The following is a 20,198-nucleotide window of genomic DNA, read 5'->3' as shown; positions in this document are numbered from 1 at the left end:
TACAACCCCCATAATGCAGCGCGGGAAGTCGCACCCTTGCCTCATGGGAGTGGTAGTCCTATGCCTTTAAATCATGTCCATTCGCAGGAAGTGTATTGGGCAAGAATAGAGGTTATTTTCAGCGCGGTGCAGTATGGGAGTTTCAATGAGCGTTGCATGGTGGGGATTGTAGTTTTGTGCCACCATTGCTGGGGCTGCTGACTTTAGATTCACATAGGACAGCCAATGATTGCTGTTCTAAGGCTGCAATCCTATTTATACTTTCCTGGGAGTAAGCCCTATTGAACTCAGTGGAATTTACTTCTGAGTAGACATGCATAGAATTAGACTGTGAATGGTCGCTGGGCTGGGCTTGTGCATTATTTGCATCAGTGTCACTGGCACTTAGTGTAATCCTATGAATGCCCCATTGAGTTTAGTGGGATTTCCCAAGGAAAGTGTGCACTTATTTCCATAAACCCCACTGAGTTCAATGGGATTTTCCCAGGCAAGTGTGCAATGATTTCCAATAATCCCCACTGAGTTCAATGAGATTTTCCCAGGCAAATGTGCACTTATTTGCACTTATGTGCACTAACCCCTGCTAATTGGGTAAGAGGCACTTTTTCAAGTGGGTGCTCCTTTTTTTAGCAGGGGGAGAGTAACTGGCCCACCTCACCCCAGCACTGTCTGTTTTAGTGGCTGTCTGCTGGTATTCTTTTTGCATCTTTTTAGATTGTGAGCCCTTTTGGGACAGGGAGCCATTTAGTTATTTGATTTTTCTCTGTAAACCGCTTTGTGAACATTTAGTTGAAAAGCGGTATATAAATACTGTTATTATTATTATTATTATTATTATTATTATTATTATTATTTCTAAAAAGCCCCATTGGATTCAATGAGATTTTTCCCAAATATTGTAAGTGGGCACTTAGCCTTTGTCACTTGCATCTTCTGGCAATTTTTGGTCACAGCTTTTAACATTTTTTTCCCTTCCTCTCCATACATGCATTTACACTCATGTGTGTGTTTGTGTGATGAAGATATGGGAAGCTGTCACATCAGACTGTGAGGCCATCACAATCAGGATTGTCATCACAGACCAGCAGTGGCTTCTCTAGATATGAGCTCACTGCACCATGCCAAAAGTTTGATTTGGCACATGTAGCTGCAGGGCAGACTTAACTCATGTCAGGGCAGGGATGGAGGTCAGCAGCAAGCTAGGCTTGTCCCACAGCTATCCCTGGCTGAGGAGTGGTCAAGAGAGGCAGCTCTTGGGGTTCACAATCTATAAAGCACAAGGAGGACCCTGGCAACAGGCACTTGACACTGCTGGGGCAAACAGGGAAGAGCTGCTCTCCTCCTGTTCAATAAGAGAGATATGACTTTAAAAACTGCTTCTTAATCTTTAGCAGGGGCATGAATGACTATTGTCAGTGGCCTAGCATTTGTAACTACAAAGCCAGAGGCAGCAACCATAAATCCATCCCAGATGTTCCTTGCAGATGCTTCCATGAGCTGCATAGAATTCCCTCTCTCTTCCTTATGCCTAATTCCATTGCATAAAGGGAGATTATCTTCTACCCCTTTAAGGTGGAGATTGGGGAGGTGGGAGTCCATCCTGGCACAATGGCTGATCCTTTTCCATCTTGCAACAGCAACCATCTGTGAAGAACCATCTCCAACCCCTGATACTTCCTTCCTGGGGCCCAGTCACACATCACTCAAACCTGGAACCAATTGTTTCAAGGGGAGACTTTGTTGAAACAAATTATTGTGATGCCCAGCATAACAAGGGCTAGATTATGAAGAACACAATTAATTAGATTGTAAATCCACTAATCTGCTTCTTGAACCAAAGAGGATCTCACAAGCCCTACGTTCACCGGTAAATCTTGCTCCGATTTGAATGTAGGGATACCACAAGCCCTACATTCTGCTGCTAAATCACTTGAGCAGGGATCCCTGCCTGCTGACGTGTTCTTCTAAGTGGATCAACCTCATCACCCACCCCCACCCTTCTCCCACTCCGGTGTAAGAGCTTGCACTGCAGGGTGACCTTGAATGGAATGACAAGAGTGACCACTAGATGCCACTACAAAACGGTTTTAACAGCCAGGCCAATGGAGGCGATATTAAAGGCCATTCATGTTTACATCGGCTGGATGATAAAGCATTTTTGAGGAGCTTGTCCTTCCCATCCAGATGCATTTGGCTATATACTCCTGATTTAGGACCCTGGACATTCAGAAATGCTTGTTTTACAACATTTTAAAATAAATGGCCAGTGCTCCCCTCTATTTTTGCACTCATTGACCAGAAAGCTAGAAAGTGAAAGCAAGAAGCAGATCCCCTCCTTTGTGAGCAACTAGGTAGATGCCTGCTGGCACATTTCCTTATCCCTCAGTAAGAAGAAAGTAAGAGTAACTAGATAAGAAGTTTTTACTAGACCTCTGTTGGCTGGAAACTGGAGCAAAGCAGTGGACAGAGGCTAAGTTATAGGCAAAACGATGGCTCAACAGGGAGGTGAGCATCCACTAAGCCATACAAAGGGATGATCTACATCTGCAGGTCCCAACCTCCATCGGGAGATTTACTGATCTGATCTTACTATAGATTGGCGATTCGTATGCAAAACCGACCAGCAGCACTGCCTGAAGATCTGGCCAAAGACAACCCAGTTCATACTCCAGTACTTCATTTTCCATAGCAGAGATAGGTTTTGCTTGCTTTGACTGTCTGTCGGCAATCAGAAAAAATTCTACAACCTAGCGCTCAGTACATCCAGATCTGCTCCAGGTTAGGCAGAAGAGTTTTTTAAAAGAGAAAATTTAGGGAAGGCACCTGAAATTTCTTTTGAGAAGGCCAGGCCTCTCTAGTCAACTCAAACACTCCTCTTTCTACACAACCTTTCCAAGAATAGACCCAGCAGCGGAAGCCTGTATGCTCCCATAGTTTACAGTTCAGGAAATCTGCACCAAGATAAACAAACTGGAGTCTTGATGGCTTGTTTTCCTTCAACCTTGCCTTAATAGATGACATTCCATCTGTAAAATGAAAGGAAAATGCTAGCTAATTTTCCTGAAAAGGCCAGAAAAAGCTCCATCCTGCCTTGTTAGTACACAACCAGAAGGTTGCATTCCAGGTATTCTTGCTGCAGGAGGCAGATATTTCTATGAACAGATAACCTGCAGTACTAGGAGGGCAATAAATGAATGCTTAAGTTTGGGTGATCCGGTGAGCATCTCATGCTCCCTCCTACCAAGGAAGTCCACCAGTTCATGATCTCTTTTATGTTGTCTAATCTAGCTGACCAATTGTATCGCCCAAGATGAGCTGCCAGCTATAAGAGATGGGCTAAAAAGACTTTGGACAGTAATTATTCACCTGCCACAGGAGACTAGGCAGATACATTTTCACAGTAACCCCTGCTAACTGGGCATAGTTCAAAGTGGTGTCCTTTTATATTTAGCAAGGGGAAAGCCATTGTCCCTCTTCTCCTCAGTATGGCATCTTTTCTAGTGACTCTTGCTGCTGTCTGGTTGATTTTTTTTTTAATTGCCCTGCCTTTGGAGACAGGGAACCATTTGATTTTATTATGTAAACCACTTTATGAGCTACTGTGGAAAAGCAGCATAAATACTCTTAATTTCATTCAGAAATTCCTGAACCCAAGAATAAGGCATCCAGTTTCAATTTACACTTTGGTACACATTTAAGTGACAAGAGGAATAGAAGTTTGTCCATTGTTAGCAGTGCTCTCTCATTTTGATTCTGTGAATTTGTCATGCTTATTTGGGTTCATTCTTACCTCGGTATCTGCACATCCTGTTTTGATTTGTGCTTTACAACAAAATGCAGGTGCTGTGTTTACTATTATACTCACTAGACTGCATAAACAGCTCACAGTAGTAAGGCTACAGATTCAATAACTGCAGGTATTTCATTTATGGTGGTTAGCAAGGGCTGTTTGCCTATCTCTTTGCAAGTCAGGAGAACAGAGAGCACCGCCAAGGCATTTTGCAAGGGCAAATGATCACTGCAGAGTCAGTCCAGAACAGAGGGCCTCTGTCTTGCAGAGAGCTTATCTTGATGTGCCAAATCATTTCAGAGTCCTGTATCAATAGCTAACCTGTGATTGTCAAGACAGCTTCACCTGAAACCACTGATGAGTGAAATAGGGGAGGTAATTTAACCTGCTAGTGGCCTGTAACTGCTGCTTTGTTCAACTTTCCTTGAAAACAGGCTTATAAGTTGCACTACTAGTTCCTCTTGATCAGCACTGCCTCTAACAGATGGTGGCTTCTCCAGGGCTTCAGACAGAGTCCTTTCCCAGTCTCACCTGGATACGCTGGGAATTGAACCTGGGACCTTTTGCATGTTAAATTGCTGCACCCTTGAGTAATGGCCTCCTCTAAGCAAGGACAAATTCCACAAGTGTTCCTAAAATGGTAGTTGGTGCAAGAACCATGATATGTGCCTTTCCTGCAATAAGATGACCCAAATCTAGCAGCAGCTGTATGTACAGGTTGGCCATAAAGTACCTATGCAGATCTAAAAAGTTTCAACCCCAAATTCACTCTTCATGCACAGGGACTCTGTGGTCACTCTGTACATAAAAATGCAGTTAAGTCCCAACCCCTATGCAAGCCAGGACTTTCCCAGTTCACATCTCACCTGCCATTAATTTCTAAGTGGAAGCAGCATAGAGTAAACCAGGGTGAAGGAAAGTCCGCCTTGTTAATATAATATTTCAAGTCAACTTGGTATATATGCACAGCAGTTTGTGCTACTGTCTTTCAAATTGGAGGAATAGCTGTTGCCAGTGAAATCAGTAGAAATTAGATTGGTTGTATAATAAGATCAGTTAACATGGCCAGAAGTGGGGCTGTGTAGCACATGTAACCCTGAAGGAAGAACATAACCAGATAGGCAAAAATGTGCATGTTCTATCATTGAACAATGACATCCAGATGTTAGCAACATACTGCTCTACAACCATAAGGACCAGGAACTTTACAAAACCCAACTTTTTCCAGTAGCCTTGCCAGCTGACAGGTTCTACAGAATATGTATTTGGCTCCCGATCGTTCGTAAACCAAGATTCTAATTTTCCCAATTTCTATTAAAAATCTTTAGTTTTTGTATTGCCCATGAAGTCACACATGGTGCACTGTCAACACTGGATTCCAGACCCACCAGAAATAGAAAAACATGAGAACACTTTTCAAGTTCACAAAAGCTTCAGTGGTTTTATTTCAACACCTTACAAGATCTCAAGGACACTACAGCCACATAAACCAATGCTTAACCCCCAGAGGCTAAACCTTTCTTCCTTTGGGGGAATTTGGTGCAATTTGTCTTCACTACAATTTTAAAGCTCATACAAGCTGCTGTGGAAAGCAAGATTCACACTCACATGTACACGCACAAAGCTCGACAGTGACACATTAAAAAGGTGCAGTGTTTGGGATTCTGTGGTTGAAGCAAAGAACTGGCCAGGAGATCAAACCTATTGACTAAAGAAGGGGTGTGGCCACTCTCTTGGACTGCCTGGGATGGAGACTGCTTGCAGTGCTCAGTGGGACTCCTTGGTATACATGTGCTTCAGGAGATCGACAACGCGGCAGCTATAGCCATATTCATTATCATACCTGCAGATCAGAAACAGAAGCCTTAAGTGATCTCATATCCCATTTACACAAGCCACCACTTCAATATCCTAGTCACTTTTGTAGATCCTGACGTTAGAGCAGTGTTCAGTTATATTATCTCCCATATGCAGCTTCTATTGTGGTTTCTCAGCAAGTAAGAAATCAGTGTTCCAATTGCCCCAAGACACTGTGCCCCCATGATTTGTGCCTGGTACTAAAGGTGAAATGACACTGCTACATCAACAGGACAGCTGTATAGGTATGTCTGTTGTCAGAAAGGATTCTCAGGTAACAGTTCCGCTACACCCTACATATTTGCCCCTACATATTTGCCCCAAGGGCTCACAAAGTCCAGGGGGAAAACAAAGCTGATGCATTCCCATTCCCTGCCCATTTCTTACCAGGAGATCAGCTTCACAAAGTTATCATTAAGGGAGATCCCTGCTCCAGCATCAAAGATAGAGGAACGATTGTCACCAATGAAATCGGTAGAAACAACCTGCCAGAAGACCAGTAGATATGGGTGAGATTTTACTGTACAAGGAAAAAAGGTGTTAAAACCCATCACCCTTGGAATGTCAGGATCAACATACCTTGCTTGTGCAAAAATCTGGTACCATGAACACATCTCCAACTCATTTCCTTAGGAACTCACCAGGGCTAAGCTCAAGTGTTTAGGACAGGCTGTGATTTTTAGCTAGAACAGGGGTCGTTTCATTTTCACCACCCTTATTAAAATAGCCACCATGAGAATGAACTGCAGCATGGCACTTCTTGGATCTGGTCAGGCAGTTTTCACCCTGCACACTTGCTCAGATCAGTATATGCCACTGTAAAGAGGCTGTTGGGGCTCACCTCATCTTCTGTGTATCCAAGAATTCCAGCCATTGGTCCTTTGGCTGCCTTCTTGACAGCTTCTTTGATCTGAGCATAGGTTGCGGGCCTAGCAAGGCGGCAGGTCAGGTCAACCACTGAGACATCGCACACTGGCACACGGAATGCCATGCCAGTAAGCTTCCTGTTGAAAAAGGAATTTAAACCATTGAATGAGCGATACTAATAATCTGGCTTTCTAATTAGAAAGTTACATTTACAGATTTATACTCCACTTTATCTCCCTCATGGGCATTCAAAGCAGCTCCCTCCATGGCCGCCAGCTGTTCTCCCCCTGCTCAACAGCTCAATATTCTATGGCTCTGAGCATGCTCTCCCTAATAGGCCATCTTTTCATTGTCTTAGTTTACAAGTTAGTTCCCACCTCAGCCCAATTACGTAGAAACCATGGCCTTTTCGGGTGACCTAGTTTTCCTTGCAGCCATCCAAGTTCACTATTAGTAGATATGATAGTTAGATTTTAGGCAAACAGCTTGGACACTTATACTCTGTTCTTAACACTAACTAGCACGCAGCACACTGCTTGAGAAAACTTGGGGTCCCAGACAGAATCAAACTGGGTCTGTAAGCTATCAGCCATTTCATGTCTTTGGCTCTTAATCAGAAAAGCCAGAAAAATAACCCCGAGGAAGAGAGTACAGTAGTGTGTACTTGGAGACCTCCAGCAAGTGTTCTAAGAGTAGAACCCCAAGCCACGTAGGCTGCTCACAACCTGCCTGAAGTCACAGGATGCCATTCCTGGGCCAAACAGTGACCACTGCTACAATGGTACATGCCCATGTTGTCCAAGGATAAAACACATCCCATACCCATTGAGCTCAGGGATGACCTTGCCCACAGCTTTTGCGGCTCCAGTAGAAGCTGGAATAATGTTCTGGTGGGCACCCCTCCCATCACGCCAAGCCTTGGCAGAGGGACCATCCACAGTCTTCTGAGTGGCGGTGTAAGCATGAACTGTGGTCTGCAAACAAAAGAAGTCTATTGGTACAGAAATGTCAAAGCAGTTTCTGGTGCAACAAACCTATATGGCACACACTCAAGTCTCTTCTGCCATGTTGTGCACCCTTCTGACACATGTAGAAATGAAACCAACATGCTATAATTTGTGTGCATGTTTGTATTTTGAGAAGGTGACAAACTTGGGTCTCAGCAGACAACAGCATGTGCTACAAACACACTTTCATGTTATTGTAAGCAAGAGTCAATCCTATAGTTACTCCTTAGTAGTCAATTAGATTCAACTCCCTGATTTTCAGGGACTGAAAGGCAGCTTAATATTTTTTGAACACTAAAAATACTGAAGTTTTCAGTGATCCTACACTGGATTAAAGCAGTAACAGGAAACAAACCTCGCCTAGTCTCCATAAGACATTCTTGTTTCAAAAGGAGATCAAGGGAATGAAGAGTTTACCAAAAAGAGGAAAGCTCTGCCCTTGTGTCATTCTTACCATAAGACCTTCCACAATGCCAAAATTGTCATGGATGACCTTGGCCAAAGGCGCCAGGCAGTTAGTGGTGCAGGAAGCATTGCTGAAAAGACACACAGAAGACATTTGGCTGGCTTGTCACCCACCCAAAGAGCTTGCTAACTGAAGGTTGGGCTACTGAAGTTTGCCCCCAAACACAGATTGGTGGCGGCTGCTACAATATGCTCCCCCCCCCAAAAAAAAACCCAACCCTGGAGTACAAACTGAACTCACAGCCGAGCATTCCAGGACACTCACAACTTGGCTTGCTGTCCTGTTATGAAGTCCATGTCATAATCTAGGTTTTGACCGATAGGTGAAAAAGCATCCCGTTTCCAGCTAATCACTGGCACATTTTAAGTTGCGTGCAAGAATGTGCTTGGACATACACATAAGACTTTGAACATGCACGCACTCCCATTACTGCCTGGTTATGTGAAAGACGAAGGAAAGACTTTGCTCCTTGATGGGACCCTTCTTTAGCCACAATCCCTACACCCAGACTCCCTGCATACATTCTTCATTTTCCTGCCTTGCTAGTCCTGCCGTGGCACAGTATTACAGCCAAGTAATTTTCCACACCCAGGCTTATGTCAGTTAGTCTCCTTACCTCACAACATTCATATGAGCAGGATCATACTTCTCATGATTGACTCCCATAACAAACATAGGAGCGTCCGGGGATGGTGCAGTCACTACTACTCGCCTGGCCCCACCATGGAAGTGAGTCTGTAGAAGACGGGCAGGTTTTAACGTGGTGATCAAACAAGCCAGGCAGAAGGCACTGAGAACAGGTTCCAGAGGGCATGTCCCCCCAATGTCATGGGGTCCCCAACAGGCCTAGCCCACAGCATGGATGGGTGTCAGTATAGCTATAAACCAAGCAACCATAGGGAAGGACAATATAAGCCCCTTCAGAGGAGTCCAGCATCCCTTCCAGTTTCTGAGTAAGCTAGACAAGTGGTCACTTTTACATACTTACTGATGCTTTGTCAACACTAAGGAAGACTCCAGTAGATTCTACTACATACATAGCTCCTGCCTCACCCCAAGGGATCTCATTGGGTTTCATGCTGAAAGGGACAAGAATGCAGAATTATTTCACAGGCACTGCCTGCTGGGCTCCTGTTCTGACATGGTCAGCTTGATACATGTGCTGTCAACAGGGGAATTGTGGTGCATCTACAGACAGCGAATGCAGCTATGAAATCTTGTAGCACCTCGAAGACCAACCAGCTTATTGCAGCATGTCAAGATAATTGGATGCAAAATTCTGAATAGTAGCTTCAGCCTTTCAAAGAGCCTTTCACCAACCTATTAGCAGCTCTAAATCAGTGGCTATGTATCAGCTGAACAGTACAAATGAATCCCCTTATTGACCAGGAGTTGTGAGATGACATTGATGGCCAAACCAAGCATGCATCAACTTATTCACTCTCCCCACCCATATTTGACCACCAGGTGAAGTAGAAAGACAACTAATGAATTATATGCTTTATTTAAATCAGATAATTCTATACCATCTTTCCCTAGGTAACAAAACCTGGTGCTCAAGGAGATTTATTCCACCTTTACTCCAAGGACAGTATGTGGTTTACCAATCATCACTTCATTCCAACAACCCTGAGAGGTCAATCAGGGTAAGAGATTAGACTGGTCCATAGTCACCAGTGAGCTTCATGGCCAAGCAGGAATTCAAACCCAGGTCTTTTCAGTCCAGCCAATACCTTTATCTACTACAACCCACCAGCTCTATTCCCTGCAGTTTTATCTCTGCCTACTGAAGGGCAACATTTAACAAACCAACAAGCATCAGTGAACAGCAAATGTTCACACACCTGTCTTCCACAGCAGAACATGTGCATAGATGCATATGCCCTTACAAATGCCAATCTTAAATCTGCCAGTAGGCTGCATAAATATGCGCAATACAACCTCATAACAAATGTTTCAAAAGCTGCAAGCAAGGGTGGACACACCCATAGAGAAAACATGGCCTCTTTGACCTTAACTTCACTTACCACTGGAACACAGAGATCTTCATGTTATTCACTACTAGCTTGCCACCTTCAGCCTTCACTTCTCCCTTGAAACGCCCATGAGTGGAATCATACTTGAACATGTAGACCTGAGGAGGAGAGTAGGAGCCCAACAATGCCATATTGTGCCAGTCACGCTACAGCCACATTCTTAGGCTTGAACTTTAAGGCAGTCACAGTCCTACACAGGCAGTCATCTTCTATACAGAAATCCTATGGTGGCCTTTCTTCCCTGGAGCACTCAGTGTTCCTGTGCTGATGTCATCATTGCTTACAGCCCGGTTGAGTAGGCAAGAACCGCAACATTTTCTAGTTACCATTGTCATGACCCCTGCAAGATGTCATTGGGCTTTTTGTGATGGAGCCCCTATGCAAATACGATGCCCATCATGGGAGCATCAGACAGGAGAGGGGATGTGGTCCTGCTTCACCATCACCTTTACATAAAATGAGATCACCAAATGGCTCTTAAAGAAACAGGAGGATATGTGAACACGCAGTGCCAGTTTAAGGAAAGCATTATACATGGAAATGCAATGCCACAACACCCCAAAAGGAGACTCCCACTAGACAGTGTCACTGGACTGCAACACCCTACTGTAATGGTTCCCAAAGTCCTAAGTACTTGTGGGGGGAGTCAAAGGGGAGGGGGCAGATACACAGTCAGGATGATTATGCAGCTGCTGGGGTGGGAAAGGCTTTTTACATTTACCTGGGGGTTGCTATGGCTCTCTGGAGAGTCTAGAGAGCCTGCAAACCCCTCTGCAGTCCTCCAAGGTGTCAAAGTTCTGATAAAAAAAGAGAAGACCACTTCTTGTTGCAAAACCAGAAGTCGTTTTTCTTCTTTACACAGAAGTTTGAAGCAGAGAGACTATTAACAGCTGGGCTAGACTCCATAAGCAGAGTACAAAGCACTCTGAATAAAGTTATTTCAATATGTCATACAGCTCAATTCAAGCTATGAAGAGGTTCCAAGTTACAGAACCACATCTGCTCTTAACCCACAAGATCATGGGTGCCAAAGTTTGGGTTGCTTATTCCACCCGAAGTCCCCCTTCTCCCATCATGAAGAAAGAAAGCCCACACAAAGATGTGAAGTTGAGCAGTGACCCAACTAGGCTGTTACCATGTAGTTGAGATCAATGAAAGGGTCATTGACAGCGACAACTTTGACCCCCTTGTCCACACAGGCCCGAAGGACCAAACGCCCAATGCGGCCAAATCTGCAGACGAAAGAAAAGCAATCAGAGTTGGAATGCCGCCAACAACTTCTACATCATTAAAAGCAAAAACTTCTTGCTGTCCAGAACAGCCTTTTCCAGGCAATTATGATGCACTAGGAGAGCCATTTTCACAGATCAGTAGCTTCTGTCATTTTAGAGTGAACCACCAAGCTCAGGACTCTGCAATACTTGGCTCCTCTGAAAACATATGGTTAGAGGCATTCAAAGATAATTGGCCCTGGACACTAACAGCTTTCCTCCCATTAGCAGACCTGGACACAACACAGATGAACTTCACCTACAATCCAGGGAAGTTCCTCAAAGCCACCTTCAAACTGCAGCAAGCAAACAGAGTTCCAGCCTCAGCTTCAACAGCCCATCTTCAAAACTATTCAAGGGGTTTTTCAGTTTTCCAGGGAATGCTGGGGCTCCTTGGAACCTCACTAGCAGGTTCCTCAGGGAGAAGATCAACAATGGCAAGACCACATTCCCCTGAAGCACAGCTTGCTCACCACTCTATATTCCTGTGCAATGTGAAAGTTTGGGGCAGTGTTGGCTAAGCTGCAGGCTGTGTGCTCTGTTCATGTGGAGCAGTGAGGCCCAAAAGGCCGGGTTAGGGTACCATGTGAAGTAAGCAACCGTACACCTGCAAAGACCCTTCCTGCAGATACTCCTTTGAAGGTCACTAACTACACATTAACCCATCTCTGCCCAGCCCACAGGTGCACACATTTGATCCCTGTTGCGTTTATGCAACACTGGGCAAAAATGGCTTAAGAACAGATAAATCCCTGCCTAAGTAGTGAAGGTAGATTCTTACCCATTGATTCCAACAGCTAGCTCAGCCATACGTTTTGGAGGAGGTGGCGGTGGTGGAGGTGGAGGAGGAGGCGGAGGCGGCGCTTCTGGCTCTGGTACCGGCTCTGGTTCCGGTTCCGGTGTCGGGGGAGCAGGTGTTGGCTCAGGTGAGATCCTTGGTGGAGATCCTTCAGAGATCTCAAGCCTGGAAGAGTAACCAAGGGTTAAGCATGCTGGTTTGAATAGGCACCAGGGAGCACATCTCTACTCCAGATTCAAACAGTCATTCTTTCTTCCCCTCAGAATAGAAGTTTGGGAAGCAGGGCTAGAAATATCCAGGGATCCTCAGCAACCTTTTAAAACTACAATTACAAAGGTTTTGGGGGAAGCCATGGCAATTAAACCAGCATCAATGCACAGTATAGACTGATTTTCCTGAATATGTAATCAAACCCTGATCATACAGAACAAAGAAAAGGTTTCAAATACATCTGGAATATCATAGTGGTCTGACTGAAACTAGGTTTCCTTATTTACATGAAGAGGAAGACACATAACTTTACTCAGGAGAGCTCCCTTGGAAGAGGAGAGTTCTTCCCTGCATGATCATTCTCAGTAGAGAATCTGGATTGTTAACACATGCAAAAGGCACCTTTTATGAAACCTGTACTGCAAATCTGTAGGTCCACCCTTCTTGTGGTGTGGACATGGATCACAAGATCTTTCCACTGGTTAGAGCAGGTGTGTCAGACATAAGGCCTGCAGACCAAATGAAGCCCCTGGAAGCCATTTATCCAGCCCCCCATTTATAAATGGGCTCTCTCACATCCTGAAAATATGAAGATCTGCACATTTTCTCTTCTGTCATTTGCAGCTACTGAGTTCCTATGTGAGGCCAAAGTGCTTATTTCTGGCCATCATCTGCTGCCTGACATCACTTCCTGCTTAATGACATCACTTCCAACCCTCAGCAGGCACCACAAATGCTCACTTCGGCCCTCAGAATGAAACAAGTCTGGGTTAGAGAGACTGTGCTAACTCATGGAAAAATCCAACTAGATTCAAATTCCAACCAAAGCCCTTCAAGAAGTGTGCTTACCTGAACACTTTGACACTAACTGTTGAGGAACCTCCCTGATCCATTGGTGGAGAGCAACTGCGGGGAGGCATTGGCATTTTTCTAGGTGGCCTGGCTGACCTATCTACTGTTTCTCTACCTAGAAATACTGAAATGGATTTCAAGACACTTGTTAACAACTTGAGTGAACAATAACTGAGCTTTCCTATAACCATCATAAGCTCTGTACCCATATGCTTTTACAGCTCTTTTTCCAGACTGGTTCTCATATTACCTTTCCTTCTCTGTGTTATGTTGCATCATGATCAGCCAAATGAGTCCTATGCTGTCCCCAACGGGGGCCAGCTTGGGGTATGGAATGATGGTCACACACACACCTGGCAATTCAGAGATGTAAAAGCTTCCCAAGAATCTTAGTGTGGTGAAGTATCAATAGGGAAGACTAGTTCTAAGAACACACATTTTAGTTCTTTGGAAACAGGACTGAAACTCCAAGTGAAGCTTGGATTTCTGCCTAATAGAGTTAAAGATTTAAATTGGTTACAGATTTAGCAACCCCTCTTCAAACTCTGTTCAGCAAAGATGAGGGCAACATCTATCAGTACCACCTCTGCAGAGATGAAATGTACCAGTAGCTCAATATCTGATACTTTTCAATAACTGAAAATGAAGTGGCCATTTATTGGCCCATTTTAACATTGCTGCAAGCATTTTTCTCTGACAGACAACCATATCAGCTGCCATTTCACATTCCATTTACTTTCTACCTCAGTAGTCAAGGCCTAGCCCATGCCCCTCCAGCGATGCTGCTTCTGCTCTGGAGGGCATGGCCAGGCTGGACAAGTCGAGACAATTTGCACAATGCCTCTGCTCACGCAGAAGCAGATGTGAACTACTGGAGGCCTTTCATAACCAAGGCTGTGGATCAAGGGAGCAAATAACATTTTCACAAAGGTTATACAAGCATTACACCATCCCCATTGGTCTCCCAAAGCCTCTCCCCCCCTCCCCCACACACACCCTGCATTTAGCAGGACAGCTCCACAACTTCTATTTTCATTGCAAACCCCATGGGTATGTTGGAGCTTAAAGAACCATCTCCAAGTTTTTGCAGACAGGCTTTAAGGACAGTCTTATGCCAGGCCAGAGTCAGATTTTAAGTTTGTTCTGGGACCTGGAGAGTTTTTGCCTGCTCTTCAGAATTGCCACCAGGCCTCTCCACCTTTACAGAAACACAGCTGAATTCTCATTTAAGCTACATGGCTTCTGCCATGAAAAATCTTGATCCTGAACACATGTAGCTAAAGGAAGATACCCATAAAAGGCAAGGAAAGACTTGCTATACCTGCTTCCACTTCTTCTGAGAAAGTGGATACATTCTCATCTGACGCTCGATTCCTTCTGTTGCTCATTTTCCTGCGAGTCTATTCACTTCAGGCCTGCCTGAGAAGTCACTCAACATGCATGGACTGGGCTGAAGATTGTCACCCCCTGCTGCCTACACAAGCTGCTGTAGGAGGAAGAAGAGGTGGCAGCTATGGGTCACTAATACAGCTGCCTTTCCAAAGCAGCAAAACTGATTCTGTTATCATTTGTCTGTAAACCATTTGGGGACACCTCTGCCTGAGAGGTGGCACACAAATAAAAATGAACAGTGGGCATGATCACATTTTGGCAATTGATATCCAATTCCCAGACTCCATCATAACTGCATCTCACCACTTTGACCTTCAGCAAGATCACATCAGTGCCACGCACCAGCTCTCTCATCTTGAAGAGCAGTTAGTGAATGACTCTGCAAAATGGAGGACACCAACAGAACTCATCCATGGGGAAACCAGGAGGTGCAAGACTCCAAAGCAAAATCCTAGCTGCCAGCTTCCTTGCTACAGCAGACTTGCTATTAACCATTCAGCTGCTTACTCAAGTGCCAGTATCTTCTAGGACAGCAGAGTGCCAGACCTAGAAGCAACTCTGCAAGATGGCAAACTGAACTATAGCTATAGTGGCCAAAAGCTCAGACTTCAGAACCCACAATTTTCAGTGCTTCAATTTCTGAAATGGTTCATTTTATGCAAACAGGGCATCTGTTCTGCCAACCCAAGTGCTGTCCCAAGCAAGAGGATACTGAAATGCATCTAGCCAACCTGCTTGTTTTCGGACTAAACACACATTTCCTAGACCTTAGTTCAGAGCCTCTTGCATGAACCTGCAGCTTTTTCACAATTACGATACAGCAGGTCACAGAACATCCACCAACCACTGCTGGATGCCATTTCATTTCAACACAGTCAGCTCCCCTCCCCAGTACAGCAGAGACATCTCTAAATCTCTGTATTGAAAAACTTCAGATCTGTGCCAGAAGGTTCTACAATGTTTTGCAACCCATTACATTTTCACAACAAGGTCCAGTTTTTTTAAAAAGACACTTTTCAGTTCAAGCTTTCTGTACCAAGAGAATTTTGTACCTTTCCCACTATATATTCCAGCACAAATTGCCTAATGCTTCTGCAGCACACATAGGTTTTCTTTCCACAGCACTGCTGCAACAATGTTGATAGAAATATTAACTGGGGAGATTTCATAGCCTTCTTGGAAAACATTTTGGCTTATCAATATCACCGTTAAAAAATATTTGCAACAGCTTCGAACCAAATGCCAGCCATAGAATATTGCCAAGACAGACAGGGACTCCAGCTTGACTGAATACTGAATTTCTTCTGTTGCTTCACTACCATTCTGATCCTCCATGCACGCACCAGATCAAGCAAGTACTATTAATCTATCACTGACATGAGTACATTCCCAGCAACACACTGCAGGCATCCAGTTGCTGCAGTGACACTTAGTGGCCAGGAGGTGAGTGCCAAACCCACCCAAGAGCGTAATAAGCCCAGCGCAGCCTCGGCACGTAATCCCCGTCTCCGAGCATTTTAAAAACATCGCATCCTAGCTGCAGAGGCAGTGACCTTGGAGACTCCATGGAGCAGCCAAGAACTCTCCTACATGCCAATCCTATACAGTTAGGTGTGTCTGAACCTAACCTGCAGGGGATGGACAGAGTGGATAGGGAGATGGATAGGGAGATGCTCTTTACACTCTCACATAATACACTCTTTTACACACAATATTTTACTCTTTACACTCTCTTTACACTCTCACATAATACACTCTTTTACACACACATAATACACACAATATTATGTGTATACACATAGTACACATAATACCAGAACCAGGGGACATCCACTAAAATTGAGTGTTGGGCGGGTTAGGACAGACAAAATAAAATATTTCTTTACTCAGCGCGTGGTCAGTCTGTGGAACTCCTTGCCACAGGATGTGGTGCTGGCGTCTAGCCTAGACGCCTTTAAAAGGGGATTGGATGAGTTTCTGGAGGAAAAATCCATTATGGGGTACAAGCCATGATGTGTATGTGCAACCTCCTGATTTTAGGAATGGGTTAAGTCAGAATGCCAGATGTAGGGGAGAGCACCAGGACGAGGTCTCTTGTTATCTGGTGTGCTCCCTGGGGCATTTGGTGGGCTGCTGTGAGATACAGGAAGCTGGACTAGATGGGCCTATGGCCTGATCCAGTGGGGCTGTTCTTATGTTCTTATGTAACCCACCAATGCCACTATTTAGGAACACCTATTTCTGCATAGGATCAAGCTAGAACATTTCTCACCATTGACCCACTGCACCCAGGAGTCATGGGCGGTGACAACAGCTGGAACTCTGCTTTCCACTGAGAAAATTAGCTTATCTTCTCTTGCCCTTAAGTTGCTTGCTGAAATCAGAAGCAAAGCTTAAAGGAAGACTGGTTCGCAAGCTTCCTAGCAATGGAGACTTGCTGTTCTCTCTGCAGAGGCAACACCTACTTCATCTGTGGATCACTTCTACCCAGTTCCAAACTGCTCTCACAGACATGACATCAATTTTCAAATCTCACTTCCAACTGATAAAAATGGTCATATGGGAGGTTTTGTTTAATCAGGTTTCACCTATATGCTTTTATTCTGAGCCAGAACTTTCAGAAGTAATATTTTCAAAAGATAAGCACAAGAATTACATGTCAAAGAAATGCCACTCTGCTTTCTACTCATGCGCTACTCTCTGCTAGGATGGGGAAGCAACATTTTATAACATGGCATCGCTGTATCCTTGACCTTATTTTTGCCGCAAGCAAAAATTCTTCTCATGCAGTTATGCAGCCGTGTGGAATGCAAGCTAGTTCATTTTGCCCCCCTGCCCCCTGAAAAGCATTTCCTGTAAGGAAGAACTGACTTTTCAATTTCTCCAGAGGGATAATCCTGGCCGTGTTTCAGCTGCTGCCCTTTGGAGCGTGCCTGCCTGCACGCAGCTCACCATCATCGCTTCGTAATCTCACCAAAGCGACAGTCATATGAGCACAGTGGATCCATACAATAAGCAGCTGACTGGGAAGGAAGGCAACTCTGCTCATTAGGCAACAGGGGTCTTTGCTTTCCTTGCCTAAGCAAAAAATCCCTAGGGAAAAACTAGTAGACACTGCATTGGCAGTGTATATAAACATCAGGCAGCTCCTTCGCTCACCTGAAACTTGCAGGGCACCTTACAGCAGAGTTTGTTCTATTTTGATCTGTACAACTTATCTGCAAGAAGCTCCGAGCCGTATTCTTCAACCAGCCTTCTACTAAAGAGGTGGGTAGTAGAAAACGCTGGCAAAGCTGAACTTATATATGCTGTGGAAGGGAAAAATACAGCATCAACTTTCATTAAATTCCTTTAAGAAACAAGGGGGGGATGTGCGCCTCTCTCACATAAGGCAAGGACAAGGGTAGGAATTGCCCATGCTATAAAAATGGAACTATTCAGGATTGAATCACCAGTTTTCTTGACGCAGTTGCAGTTCCAGAGAGATCCATCGCACAGATTCAGAGCTCCACCAAATGATTCTGCAACCTCATCTCTCATCATTCCATTTGGGCCTTCCTCCTGTGCTGCTCAGATGGATGGGGGGCCCTCCGACACCCTTAACCCTTGCAACTTTCCAAGCAAGGTTACAGCATACTACTAAACACCACAGACCATCACCTCACTAGAATCCCAAAGTAATTTCTTACAATTTTTTATTTTTGCAGATCAAACAAACCTTGGATGCCAGAAGCCCAGGATAGCATTCCACATCCTGCCTTCCAAGCCCCATAACCAACCCACACCAAGCTCCCCCATGTCTCCCCTTCACTTACTATCAATAACCCCCCCCCCATGGCTTTGCTGTTGGCTGACATAACAGAAGCCTATAAATCCTGCTGAAATTAGGACAAGATCACTACCCTGTTGGGAGGCTTCTATGACAAGACCTTCATCAGCATGCTAACTGGGTGAAGAGGCACTTTTTCAAGTGGGTGTGCCTCTTATTTAGCAGGGGGAGAGTAACTGGCCCTCCTCAACCCAGCAGTGTCTTTTCTAATGGCTGTCTGCTTTTGCATCTTTTCAGATTGTGAGCCTTTTTGGGACAGGGAGCCATTAGTTATTTGATTATCTCTATAAACTGCTTTGTGAGCTTTTTGTTGAAAAGCAGTATATAAATATTGTTAAAAGTAATGAAACCTTCCCCCCTCCATCACTAGCACTGCAGAAGACAACACCACCCCCCACCGCTAGCCAGTTGACTCATGCCACTCAGCCCATCTGCCAATCTCAACACCCCTCCCCCTCCAAGTCAACCACCCAGGTACTGAAAGCAACTATAGCAGCCATTTTCAACCACTGTACTGTGGTACACTGGTGTGCTGCAAGTAGTCCACAAGTGTACCACAGGAATGTGGGGGGGGGGTCATTTATTAGTAAGGACAATAGGGGATGAAAGCAACTACAGCAGCCATTTTCAACCACTGTACAGTGGTGTGCTCTGTGTGGTCCTCAGGTGCGCTACAGGAATTTTTTTGGGGAGAAGTCATTTATTAGAAGGACCAATGAGGGACAAAAGCAACTACAGCAGATATTTTCAACCACTGTGCCGCTGCACATTGGTGTGCCATGAGTGTGCCACAGGAATGTGGGGAAGGTCATTTATTAATAGGGCCATGGGGAGGATGGGCTCCTCCCCACTGGCAGCATGGTGTCAACAATCAAGAACCTGATGGTATGCCTTGACAATTTTAGTGCCAGTCAGTGTGCCGCAAGATGAAAAAAGTTGAAAATCACTGAACTAGGGAGTTGTTCAGCCACAAATCCCAATACACACACACCCCATTACCTTTCTGCAGGTGACAGCCAAACCAGTACCTTCCCAGGTGGGGGTCCAGGAAAGGGGTCTCACTTTCCTGGACCCCCATTCCACTTTCCTGGACCCCAAATCAAGGGGTTCCACTTTCCTGAACCTCCCCACGCCACATAAAGGGGGTTCTATTTTGCTGGACCCCGTTTCACTTTCCTGGACCCCCCATGCCACATAGAGGGGGTCCCACTTTCCTGAACCCACCACCCCACTGGGGGGGCTGCCTTTCCCCACATCCCAATGCTGGGGAAAGGTTGCCCCCAGGTTTGCAAGGCCATAATGCTCCCGATTCCAACACTGCCCCCAACCCACAGGGTCTGGGGGCTTAAGCCCCACCCCACATACACCCCCCCGCCACAAGACCAGCCTCCTAGCACTGCTTATGGAGGTCCTTCTTGTGGGGGGTGGTAAAAATAAAGGGGGGTAAAAATAAAATTATTATTATTATTGTGCCCCCCCTCCACCTTACAGTCACCTCTGCAAGGGGGGAGCCTCTTAACCAACCACAGGACCCCCTTCTCAAGCTCCCCCCTCGTCCCAAGAAGCTCCCCTTGCCTCCTCCCCACAGCACCCCCCCTATCCTCACCTGCCACTCACTCCAGACAGCGTCGAAGGAAACGAGCAACGGCTGGGTAGTGCCTTATATACCCCCCGACTGCCAGGCAACGACCAATCCCCGCCGCCTCCTCCGAACAGACACGCCCCCTCGATTGTTCCAAGCGGCACGAGCCCTCTTTGCCTAGCCGCGGCCGCGCGCATGCGCAAGACGAAGGTTGTCTTGGGCGCAGCCGGCGCGACAATC

At 45.4% G+C, this 20,198-nt stretch overlaps 1 protein-coding gene across 2 annotated transcripts; it reads right to left on the bottom strand.

The window, feature by feature from the left end:
• Window positions 1–5,203: 5,203 nt before the first annotated feature.
• Window positions 5,204–20,108, bottom strand: GAPDHS (glyceraldehyde-3-phosphate dehydrogenase, spermatogenic). Of its 2 annotated transcripts, none has more exons than XM_066638176.1 (11): window positions 19,983–20,108; window positions 12,076–12,258; window positions 11,159–11,255; window positions 10,015–10,121; window positions 8,976–9,066; window positions 8,604–8,722; window positions 7,976–8,057; window positions 7,337–7,488; window positions 6,489–6,651; window positions 6,035–6,132; window positions 5,204–5,633 (listed from the first exon to the last, which is right to left on the bottom strand). In XM_066638176.1, the coding sequence occupies exons 2-11, from the start codon at window positions 12,102–12,104 to the stop codon at window positions 5,558–5,560; spliced, it is 1,014 nt and encodes a 337-aa protein (XP_066494273.1). In that variant the 5' UTR covers window positions 12,105–12,258; window positions 19,983–20,108; the 3' UTR covers window positions 5,204–5,557. The 2 variants fall into 2 exon arrangements, with proteins under 2 accessions (XP_066494273.1, XP_066494272.1); XM_066638175.1 differs by lacking the exon at window positions 19,983–20,108 and adding an exon at window positions 13,153–13,228.
• Between the last annotated feature and the right edge of the window lie 90 nt (window positions 20,109–20,198).

This window comes from Tiliqua scincoides, chromosome 10 (genome assembly GCF_035046505.1).
Source record: "Tiliqua scincoides isolate rTilSci1 chromosome 10, rTilSci1.hap2, whole genome shotgun sequence".
NCBI lineage: Eukaryota > Metazoa > Chordata > Lepidosauria > Squamata > Scincidae > Tiliqua > Tiliqua scincoides.
The sequence above is the reverse complement of the archived record's forward strand: the minus strand, read 5'-3'. Positions and strand labels throughout refer to the sequence as shown.